General features: G+C 40.4%; 1 protein-coding gene across 1 annotated transcript in view; it reads left to right on the forward strand.

Moving 5' to 3' along the window:
• Window positions 1-11926, forward strand: part of HCN1 (hyperpolarization activated cyclic nucleotide gated potassium channel 1) — a 287755-nt gene that overhangs the window by 207211 nt on the left and 68618 nt on the right. The window contains exon 5 of the mRNA XM_089495810.1: window positions 7015-7161. Coding sequence (XP_089351936.1) covers window positions 7015-7161 — 147 coding nt within the window. The remainder of the gene's footprint in view (window positions 1-7014; window positions 7162-11926) is intronic.

An 11926-nucleotide genomic window follows, 5' to 3' on the forward strand; every position in this document is an offset into this window, starting at 1 on the left:
CTTTGTAACCTATATGGTGAGATGTTTTGGAAAGGCAGCATGACTTGGAAAGTGTAGACCTTCCACAAGTTGGATTGTGTCCCTCTCCCTAAGAAACTACCATTCTATAATAATTTGTAAGGCCAATCTTCAACAGATTTTGAGAATGTAACATGGTTGTTGGTGTTTTTTTTTAAAAAAATGAAAACACCACCTCCTCAACACACACACACACATTTTATTGTGAGAAACACTATCTTGAATAAGATTGCTATGTACCCAATTTTTTTTTTCAAGTCTGGCAACAGATAAGGAGACAAGCTGATGGGGTTGTAAAAGGTCAGGATGAAAAAGAACCTTACCAGAGGGTAGGAGCAAGGATGAAGATATGCATGGCTACAAAGCTAGAGATGAATGGGAAAAGGCCTGGGCCTGTTCCATGAGATTTTTCTTTAAAATGAGAGAGAGGGTCACCACTGCTAGATCAGGGAAGCTGTGAAGCAGTCCAGTCAAAAAATTGTTAAGGCTTTTTATTTGACAAAAGTAGAAGTGTGTTCCAAAGTTGAACCAAAACTACTTTTTCAGGATCATTTTTGACACTGCCCAAAAGTTCTTCCTTTGTCAGATATTTTTCAACATTCAGATATCCAATATTTTCAGGCTAATATTGGGATATTATTCAGTGCATTTCCCTCATTGGATGGGAACCACCATATGATTATGCCAGGAAGGCCAAAGCAACAGTAACCAGAGGAAACAATGATGCTGAAGGTGTCAACACCGATAGGAAAGCACACACAAACATACGTAGAGACAATCTAATGTGTGGAAATATTTCTACCATCATGAATTGAGTAGCTTCATTCTGAAAATCCAAACCTTGTGCTAATGCAGGTATAGACAACTATGCTAATTCAGGGATGGACACCAGATCCCATCTGACCTTGAAAGCTAAGCAGTGTCGGCCTGGTTATGACTTAGATGGGAGACCACCAATGAATACAAGCTGCTGTGGTATTTCAGAGGAAGGAACTGGCAAAACTAAACTGTATGAAATTCATGGAGGCTCCATAAATTGGCAGGTGACTTGAAAGCCCATACACACACACAGAGGAGGCAAATAAAGCCAACTGCTAGGTTGCAGTGTTTTTCTGCGATGGTTTGAATGATTTGGAGGGCATTTCCTTTTAACTGAAAAATCAAATCAGGGGACAGAGCACATGAAGCCATGAGCAATACTTTTCCCAATCATAAACACCAATAGCTTTTGCAGTTTAGTCTAAAATTGGGTTTCACTGGTTGTCACTTCCATGTCTTCCATTTTGTGGGTTTTGGTAGCTATTTCTTGGATCTGTCCTAGAGCTATTCATGGTTTTCTTTTAAAAAAAAAAAAAAAACTGGCTCATGCATGCTTTCAGGATGTTGTCCTGTGGTTTGAAGGGCAATTTCCCCCCTGCCTGTTTTGTTTTTTTAAGTTTCTTTAAAAATGCCATTTCTCTGGTGCATTGGACCACTATAACCCAATTGAAAGTGGGGAAAAATGCTGCAGCAATTGTTGGGTATTGCCAGCAAATTGTCCAGGACATAAGAAAGATTGTTTGGATATTTTAAAAAAACAACCAACCAAAAGTATAGCAATACATACCACAACCTCCCTTCTCAGAAGAATAGAAATGGTAGCCTAGAGAAGGAAGAAAATGATTTGTGAACTAAGAATTTCCTGGATCAAATGTTACTTCATTTAACAGACTCATTTGATGCTCTTATGGAAATCAAAGTTCCTCATTTTCAACCTTTTTCCAACGGGTATAATAATTTCAGCCTTCTACCAATGAATATAATATGGATATACTGTAATATGATCTTGTAAAGATTAATACAGTAGTATAATGTGTATGAAACACTTCTGAATATTTCAGAGTGCCACCTTTTATTGCATCAACTTTTGATTAATTAAAACAATTAATAGAGAGATGTGGCTTGTAAGAAGAAAACTAGTTGACTGGGTTGGTCTGGGAAATTTCCTTCCCTTCTGTATACTGAAAGATAGGCACAATTCCTAGTGTGTAGACAGACTCTCCCACAGTCAAGTTTGTTCTTGTGTTCCTTTAACTTATATAGTCTCAAAGGCATCATAAGATCCCTTTGTATATTGATATTCCAGACTAACATAGCTATGTCTCTGAGATCATAATTATGTTATAATGAAGTCCATGTTGTTAATAAAATGCTTGTGGAATATTTGCATGGACAGGGGCCGTTTAAGTGCTGACAATGGACTGTATAAGTACCTTTCATTTAAACATTGCTTGATGGATGGATGTTTCATAGGATGGGTAGGGAGGAGGAAATGGATCTTTATGTAACATTGAGTGGAATGTCTCTTTATATAAAAAAAAACCTTGGACCACATGGAAGTCCAAGTTCATAGCTAGCAACCTACTTCTGTTCAGACAGGTCTTGCCCTGAAACCTTTAGAGAAGCTCCATTTTGGTGGCACCTCCCGTAGGCCAGCCAGCAGTGGTTATTGTTATACCCAGATTAAGGACTTTATTGCACCTGCTTTTTTCAACATTACGGGTATAGGAAGAGGACGCTCGTGTGTGTGCGCGTGACCACTCCAAAACAGATTTTACCGCACACCAAAGCGTCCCCCAAAAGGCCCCATTCCATTCCATTGCGCCAATCCGTCCCCGTTCACTGCTGACGGCGTCATTTTTGCCTGACAGAAGAGCGTCGTCTTCTCGTACCTGTAACATTGAAAAAAGCAGGTGCAATAAAGTCCTAAGTCTTGTGATGACATTAGCATTGCGAGGTCTCACAAGTCTTTCAGCAAGATTTCACTAGCATATAAGGGCTGTCCCACAAGCCAAGCATTTTTTACCAGACCTCAGTATGATCCACACTCCATGCATCCTGCTTTTTGGCTCCTCCAGTCCTTAGTTAGTCAACTTCTGGGGGTGGGGGCAGACAAGAATTTTCCCATGTTATTGGAGCATAGACTTATTATTGTTGTTTTTTTTATTTAGAAAGTTGATGTACATGCCACTTTACAACAGAATAATCATTACTATTTCACTAAAAAATACTAAAACACAATACTATATAATACAGTACTAAAATATAACACAAAAATGCAATAGTAAAATACAATAGTAAGCTACAATGCAAAAATGCTACATGGACAAACAAAAATACAGAATAAAACAGATAATCAGTTATAGTAAAAATACATAGCATTAATCTGAAATTCCAAACGTTTTAGAAAAAAAGTTTGGTTTAAAAACAATTTTTGCCTTCCCTGGTGGTGTTTTCCCACACTTCTTATGGGCTACATGGCTGTATTTGCTTTTATACTACACTTTGTGTTCATTGTGGTCAGCATTTAGTATTTGCTGTCATCCTCTGTCTTTGTAATTATTACTACGTTTCCATGCATTTAGCATTCTGATTGTTTGCTATGCCGATGGTGCCCTTGTGACTCCTGCATCTAATGTTCTGATTACCTTGTTGCTTTGTCACAACTATTGGTTATGGGAGGGAAGAGGGAACCTTGGGAATGAGTTAAATGGGAAGGGGTGAAGACCTCAAGGATAGATAGAGGGACAAAAAGTGGGGCGCTTCAAATGGAGCAGATGCAGGTTTTCTCACCAGCCTAGATTTTGGACAGGACATACCAATTGACTAATCCAGAGGTTTAATCTATAGAGTTTACATCCTCTCTTACAGCATATGGTGGACCTGAACTGTTGGGCCCTCAACCTTATTTCACATATTCATTGTATACTGGGAAATGTTTGTCATGAAGGTATATGATTTATGATTGTGGTATTAGCATTAATGTTGTGGTCCAACTTTCAAAACATAATATGGTGTATGGCCTTTTGTCTCAATGGAAATGGCAGGCAACTGCTCTTCTCTGCCCCTAAAACTCATATAGTTTTGGGTGGATTTGAGAACCGTCTCCTAGCATTATAATTTCCAGTGTAAAAATAACATAAAAACATTCAGTAAAAGGAATTTGACTTAAGGACTGGTGATTGGATGTCTTATACCTTCTTTTATTTCACTTGACATAACATTGGTAGTATGTATAATGATTCTTGCAGAAAGGTTGAGTGCATCTAGTGAATTAATTACACCTCCCTCCAGAACAGAATGTCAGTGCAAAACATAACTCTCCGTCCGTCCGTCCCTCCCTCCCTCTCTCTCTCTCTCTCTCTCTCTCTCTCACACACACACACACACACAGAGAGAGAGAGAGAGAGAGAGCACAAAAGCAGCCAGCTACGCATCACCAGTAATTAGTAAATACACCGCTTTTATTAACATCTGGTGTTGAGGACAAAACGGTGACCTTCTTCATAACAACCTTTGGGTTTAATCCCTTATGAAAATAAATCTTATTATGGGTGAGTCAGCAAATGGCTGTACTGTGCTGTGTTACAGTGTGCATTCTCCAGGAAGTAAGCAAACATTTGGTTTTTAGCTCTTTCAATATATCAGGTTATTTTATTAATCCTGTTAGCAGCAGTATGATCTATGAAGAATATAATCAAGAAAGCCTAGGATTTTTTTGTTGTTGTTGTTGCTTTCTAAGAAAACACACTGGGAGAAGGTTGGTCTCTGAAGTTTCACAAGATTGTTTTTGGTGTCCAGATTAGAAACCACAAATGTTCAGAGGATGTAGGGATGAGAAGAGAATGTCACTGTTTGGCAGTTTCCCATTACATTTTTCAGCACCATTAATTATGGTATTTACTGTTCCTACCAGCTCACATGTTGCATTATCACTTGGCCGTGGTGTCTCCTTCTGAATAACCTAAGCATCAAACTCCTCACAGTTGTGGGAAGTTCTGTTTTTAGTGGAGAAGGGAGACTTTCAATGAATGACAAAAAAGTTATTCTAAATAAATGGGACTGCTTTCAGTTCAACTGTTTCAATAAGACACTAAGGCCTGGTAGAGACAGGTAGGAAAGGACGGTGAGATGCCGCCCCTTTCTGCCCTGGATCATTTCTGTGGCAACTGCATGGCCACGACAACGATCCATCCCAAAAAGGAGCTGTGAAATGTGGCTCCTTTCGGCAGTGCTGCGAAGGTGCCATTGGCACCCTAGCGTATGTCGATGACACAAGCATGGTGCCGCAACATGCAAATGCTTCACCATGCTTGCATCATCATGGTGGGAGGCCACCATGATGGCGGCGTCCGTACGGACTAGGGTTAGGGAGCATGTGGTCACTGCGTTTCCCAAACCCTAGAATCCCCGCCTGGACAGCGCTTCCCACCCGTATGTACCAGGCCTAAGTCAAGGTTTTGAGTTTCTTGGAAATATATCTACGTACAAAGGAAATCTGAAGTATTGTGCCAAAATTGGTCAATAGGATATAAATTTCTACCATAACATGCTGTTAATAGAAAGGAAAGGGAGATGGCTACTTGGAAATTCTGTCATCTGATGATTCAACCAGTATTATTATTGTTGTGTGCCTTAAAATTGTTTCTGACATATGGCGTCCCTAAGGCGAACCTATCATAGGGTAGTAGGGGATAATTTAGACTTGCTGATTTGCAGCATGTAATGAAAAGTAAAATCTGGGTTATGGAGAAATTGGATTTTTCCAAAATAAAAACAATAATATCATCAACTCCCCTTTTTTATATATAAAGGTGTCCAATAAATTGGAGCAGAGGACAAGGAGGTAATGCAAGGACGTAGCTGCTCTGAGTCCCAGTTCTGGGAAAAGAGCGGGATACAAATGATGATGATGATGATGATGATGATGATGATGATGATGATGATGCATCCCTCCTGCCTAAATGTATTATGGGGCTTTTAAAAAGACCCAGATGTTATAATGATGTAACAAGCCCACCTTTTGTAGAAATGCAGCTAACATTTCTAATGTGACAAAATTATATTAGGAGGATAAGGCAGAGGTTGGTAAAAAAATGTATCAAGATGTTGTGGATAAAATAATCCCCTTTTTCAGCCTTTCCCATAACAGTAAAGTCTGGATCTCCTTCTGTGAAATAACATGATGGATGTTAAGGACAAACAAAAGAGAACACTTCACACAACACATAATTAATTTGCAGAATTTGCTGCCACAGACTGCATGTTGATATGGCTACTAGCTTAGGTGGTTTTAAAGAAGGATTAGCCAAATCCAAGGAGAATAGGTCTGTTAGGGTCAAACTGAACTTGATATTTGTCACGTAGTTTGGAAAGGTTACACAGTTTTTTAACCAAATGCCCCCAAAACTCTCTAGGGTGGGCATGGGGGTATTTTTAGCATGTTGGGCTTTCTTGGCCCATTTTAGGTCCAAAAGAGGTCTGTTTCAGCAAAAGGAAGTGAGCATAATTCACTCCCTGTTCACTTTCTGTTCTTTAAAAAGGCCTCCCCGGAGCCTAAATTGGTTCAAAGAGGCACATAATGTGGTGGAAAAGCATGTCACACCCATAGAGGGCATTTGGAGGCAAATAATTTTATTTTTATTTTTTGGAAAATTTGGGGGAAAGTTTTTGCAATTTTGTTAAAATAGATGTTATATGATTTTGGTATAGTGTCCTGGGCAGCAGCCTAGCTTCTGAATTTAGCATTAGCTGAAGATATCATGCTGTTTTCTAAGGCAACCCAATATAGTGTGTATTGCAGGAGTCCAGTCAGGAAATTACCAATGTACAGACAACTAAAGCTAAGATATCTCCAGCCAGGAAATGATGTAGCTTGTAGACCAGTCAAAGCTGATGCTAAGCTGGCTATACCATTATGAGAACCAACCAAACTGCTAGGAAAACCAGGGCATATAGCAACAAAATGTTTAAAAATAGTGTAGTAACAACAGTACTTCTCACCTTATCTCCTAGAACCTTGAGCAATGCAGAGGAATATGCTATTATCCTTTCACTGTCTTTCAAAATAAATTAGCTTCTACGTCTTTTACAGTGTTACTAATTCATTCTGTCTGGCTCATCAACATATTTCTTTAAGATACTTGAACTGATATATTTATATTTCTCTTTTTCTAGTACAAACAAGTGGAACAGTACATGTCATTTCATAAACTACCTGCTGATATGCGACAGAAGATCCATGATTATTATGAGCATCGCTACCAAGGCAAGATCTTCGATGAGGATAGTATTCTCAATGAGCTCAATGACCCACTTAGGGAGGTAAGAAAGTCAATCCTGTGGAATGATGGTCTGTCTGGGAAATACATTTCTTTCTTTCTTTAGACATCATCATATGAGCCCCATTCTCACTGCAGTTGCATTAATGAAAGAAAACAGAAACATATGGGGTTGGGAGCATTCATTATCACACAACTCTTCAACAGCATGACTGGGGCTGATTCTATCTTCGATGATCCCTCATGGTCTCTTCCACATTCCCTCTTAACCCTTCTTTCCTGCCCCATGCCCTACCCACAGTGCTTGACAGTTTTTTTATTATTATTTTATTTTTATTTTTAGCACAATACTGGAGTTATGCTAATATGATTCAAATTAAAAAGATGGAGGAAAACAAAAACAGAATGAATAAATAAATAAATGAACATGGCCTGCTTGGAAATAATGAGGGGGAAAGGGGTATGGGGAGAAGAAGAGACACTGACACCAGATGACTACCAATATTGGAACTGCCATGGCAATAACACTTTGCACCTGAAAACTATCAGGGCAACAGCACAGTTGCAAGCTTATTGATGGCTTTTCCCCATCAGTGTAAAGGGATGCTCTAAAAACCTCTCATAGCAAACAAGTGAAAAAACATACATGGTGTTGTTCAGTAAGTATTGCCAAATGTGCTGTTCTCTAGCTTTAATAAGGGTTTTTGGTAATCACCTAAATCTATACTGGAGAAAAATTCAGGAGCATATAAAGTCTGTCTCTCTTCAGATGGGCTTCAGTGAGTCTCCAAAGTTATTTTCTAGTCTTGGCTAAAGAGAATTTCCTCTGTATATCTATTGAAATTGAATGGACAAAATACAAAAAAAGTAACCAGACATGACAGCTGTCATTTACCACCCAGATGTGCTTTTCTGATTCAAGTTTTTGATCAGTTTTGGAATTGTTTGAATTATTTACTAAGGCTATAACCCACTCTGGGCCCAGTGTTGCTATATAAAGAAGGTTAGGATGAGGATGGCATGTTGGTTGAGGGCAGTGAAAAGAAAATGCCTCCCCTGAGCCTAAATTGGTTCAAGGAGGCACATAATGTGGTGGAAAAGCATGTCACACCCTCAGAGGGCATTTGGAGGCAAATAATTTTATTTTATTTTTTGGAATAACCTGGCCAGGTTCTTGTATGATAGACACAGAAAGTGTCAGGCTTCCAAACTGGGTGTTATAATTTATTTATAATTTATTTATTTTATTTTTACCTCACCTTTCTCCCAAAAGGGACCCAAAGCGGCTCACAATATAAAAACACATTAAAACAATGTTTTTTAAAACACTTAAAGTAGCCTAATTAAAACAATAAAAAGTTATTTTTTAAAAAAAATACAAAATTTAAAACATACAAAGGTTAAAAATAATCTAAATCAACCCCCACACCCCCATTTCCAAGGTGGAAATGAGTTTCGATTAATAGGATACAGAGCTAGATAGATCAAGTCAGAGCTAATTGCCCACACACCACATCTGTGTTGTTATAAGCAGAAGTGCAAATGGATAAAAACAAATTTCGATCAGGCTGAGATCCAAGAAAACTATTCCCTACATTTTTTTCCAAGTTGTTGCAGGCTGGGAAACCTGGGATGTTAGAGATCTGTCCCGCCACTTCTTCTTAGTCCCGTTTATGATTGATGGGCAAGTATCTAGGGACTTGTCTGCACAGGTGAAGAAGCCAAACTCACCTCATCAGTGCTGTTTGTTTCCATGATGCATGATGACTTCCAGTGAAATATTTCAGGATTCCTTGATCAACACAATTTTGCCCTGGAGTTAGCAAAGTCATGAGAAGCAGTAGTGTGACATTTTATAGTGTGGGAACAACTGGATCAAGCCCAGTTTGGGCTAGTCAGATGATCACAGACCAGTTCTCATGCCATCTCCCTTCCCTGCACTAAGAAGCACGGAGAAAAGGGATAGCATGTTCCACAGAGCTGCTGTTGTCACATCCCTAACCTGCAGCAACTCTGTGGACAGACTTCCAAGTATGTGGCCACTTCTCCGGAGCATGAGCTCAACAGTGCAATCAGTGGGTAGAAAGGGCACAGGGACACTCCAATCACATGGTGGCATCCTCTGGAGACCCTTACCATGTGATCGGACGGTCTCTCTACCCTCTCTTATCATTGGGCACATGGGCAAGCCCTCCCTCTGGAGAAGCAGTGGCACACCAGGAGGCCTGTCCATGGAGTTCCTGCAGGTAATGGACTAAGTGGCTCAAAGGGGGTATGGGCCAGCCATGCCACTGCAGTGTTGGCTTGCCTTGCCGGTGAAGATAATGCTGCATTGCCACACTGGGTTGATCATGGCCAATCTGGGGCCAGTACCAGAGCATAATGTTCTGGACTGGCCCTGTACTTAAAGACAATGCAGCCAAGGCCCAAGATATCACTTTGTGGTCTAAATCATATTGTTAGTATTTAATAGTGTAGACCCTTTGAATAATTTGGGATAACTTAAGTGTTCACTCACCATTCAAGTATTGACTCAATGGATCTGCTTGAGTTGGGACTAGCCAACAAGATGCCAACCGATATGTAGAAATGTTACTTTTTTGGATTACAAATGTTGGAATTGATTGATTGATTGATTGAAATTTTATTTCTATACTGCCGTTCCCACGATCACGGCGGTTTACAAGCAATACAAATGCAGTACAATACAAGTTAAAAAACAAACTTCACAATAAAAACACCAAAATTAAAACCAGCATAACTATACATCATTAAAATCCACATAGAATCAATCAAAATTTCTAATCAGTCTAAAAATCCATACAATACAACACACAGTACATAGGGGAAATACAGTCAGGACATGTGAGGGAAAGCTTGACGGAATAAATGAGTCTTCAGGTTCTTCTTAAACGACTCCAGGGAGGGGGCTAAGCAGAGCTCCTCAGGGAGAGCGTTCCAAGATTGCGGGGCTGCCACAGAGAATGCCCTTTGCGCTGTTGATACATATTTAGTCTTAGGGACCCTCAAGAGATTTTTCCCCCCTGACCTGAGTGTGCGGGGTGGATTGTATGGGGAGACGCAGTCCTCCAAGTACTCTGGGCCCAAGCCATTTAGGGCTTTATAGGTCACAACCAACACCTTGTATTGGGCCCGGAAGCGAATTGGCAGCCAGTGAAGATCTTTCAGTATCGGTGTTATGTGGCTGGCCCTGGAGCTACCAGTGACCAGCCTAGCAGCCATATTTTGAACCAACTGCAGCTTCCGAGATTGGTACAAGGGTTGCCCCATGTAGAGCGCATTGCAGAAATCAAGTCGAGAGGTTACCAGTGCATGCACCACTGTTTCAAGGTCCCCCCGGTCGAGGAAGGGACGCAGCTGGCGTATCAGCCGAAGCTGATAACAGGTGCTCCTAACTGTCGCATCCACCTGAGGAGTCAGGTGAAGCGACGAGTCAAGGAGCACCCCCAAACTGCGAACTGAGTCCTTTACGGGGAGCGTGACCCCGTTCAGGACAGGTGGACAGACCTCCTTCCCAAGACCAGGAGAACCTGTCACAAGCACTTCTGTTTTCTCTGGATTCAGGCTGAGTCTGTTTTCCCTCATCCAGCCCATTACCGACTCCAGACAGGCATTGAGCGGAGAGATGCCATCCCTAGTTACTGCATCAGTCGGAGACACAGAGAAGACTATTTGGGTGTCATCAGCGTACTGATAACACCGCGCCCCGTGTCTCCGGATGATCTCTCCCAGCGGCTTCATGTAGATGTTAAATAGCGTAGGGGACAAAATCGCTCCCTGAGGGACCCCAGATGTGAGGGCCCTCTTATCGGAGCGACAGTCCCCCAGCTCCACCATCTGGAATCTACCCGAGAGGTAGGAACGGAACCACTGCAAAGCAGTGCCCCCGATACCCAACTCTCCCAGGCGATCCAGAAGGATACCATGGTCGATGGATTCTGGATGTTATAGTTCAAACAAGTTTTTTTAAAGGTCCATTATCATTGAAACCACACTGCTTTGCAGTGACTTGGAAGGCAGTTGGTAAACTGATTGTTTTCAGAAGGAGTATCAGAGTGATTCGGGAAATTATAGTCCTGTCAGCTCAGTTGTTCATCTATGTTAACCTGATGGAAAGAATTATTAAAGATAGACTTATTAATATAGAATGCCAATTGTTGCTGAAGAAGAAACAGCATACCCTCTACAGAGGAATGTCTCTCCTTACCAATAGGTTTTAGAGTCATCTCACCAGTAGATTCTGAAAGCACTAAATATAGGAAATTTAAGATCCAAAACACACTGCAGAAATAATCCAGTATGACATAACTTTAACTGCCCTGTTCAGTGCTAGGGAATTCTGGGAATAGTACTTTGTTGTGGCACCAGAGATCTCTGACAGAGGCTAAATGACTTACAAAACTACAGTTCGCAGAATTCCCTAGTATTGAGCCAGGGCAGTTAAAGCAGTCTCAAATTGAACTGAGTTCAAATTCCTGAATGACTTAGGTCCAAAACACACTGCAGAAATAATCCGTGTTTTGGACCTAAGTCATCTGAATTCACCCATAAGTTCAGGAATTTGAACAAACTCAGTTTTTCTGTATCTTCTAAAAAAATAGTGGTGGAAAGTAAATCCCTTCATTGTTTACAAGCATACATTTTCTGTTAGCATTATTGAAATGTCATACTCATTAATTTTAAGTCCTAAGATAGAATGACAAATGATGAATTTTCTGGTAGTATTTTAATGTCACATTATTTAACCTTTTCAAACTCAGGTTTCAATGTAGTGGATATTTTAAAAT

This window comes from Sceloporus occidentalis, unplaced genomic scaffold (genome assembly GCF_023333645.1).
Source record: "Sceloporus occidentalis isolate IW3139 unplaced genomic scaffold, rSceOcc1.0.p SCAF_1, whole genome shotgun sequence".
NCBI lineage: Eukaryota > Metazoa > Chordata > Lepidosauria > Squamata > Phrynosomatidae > Sceloporus > Sceloporus occidentalis.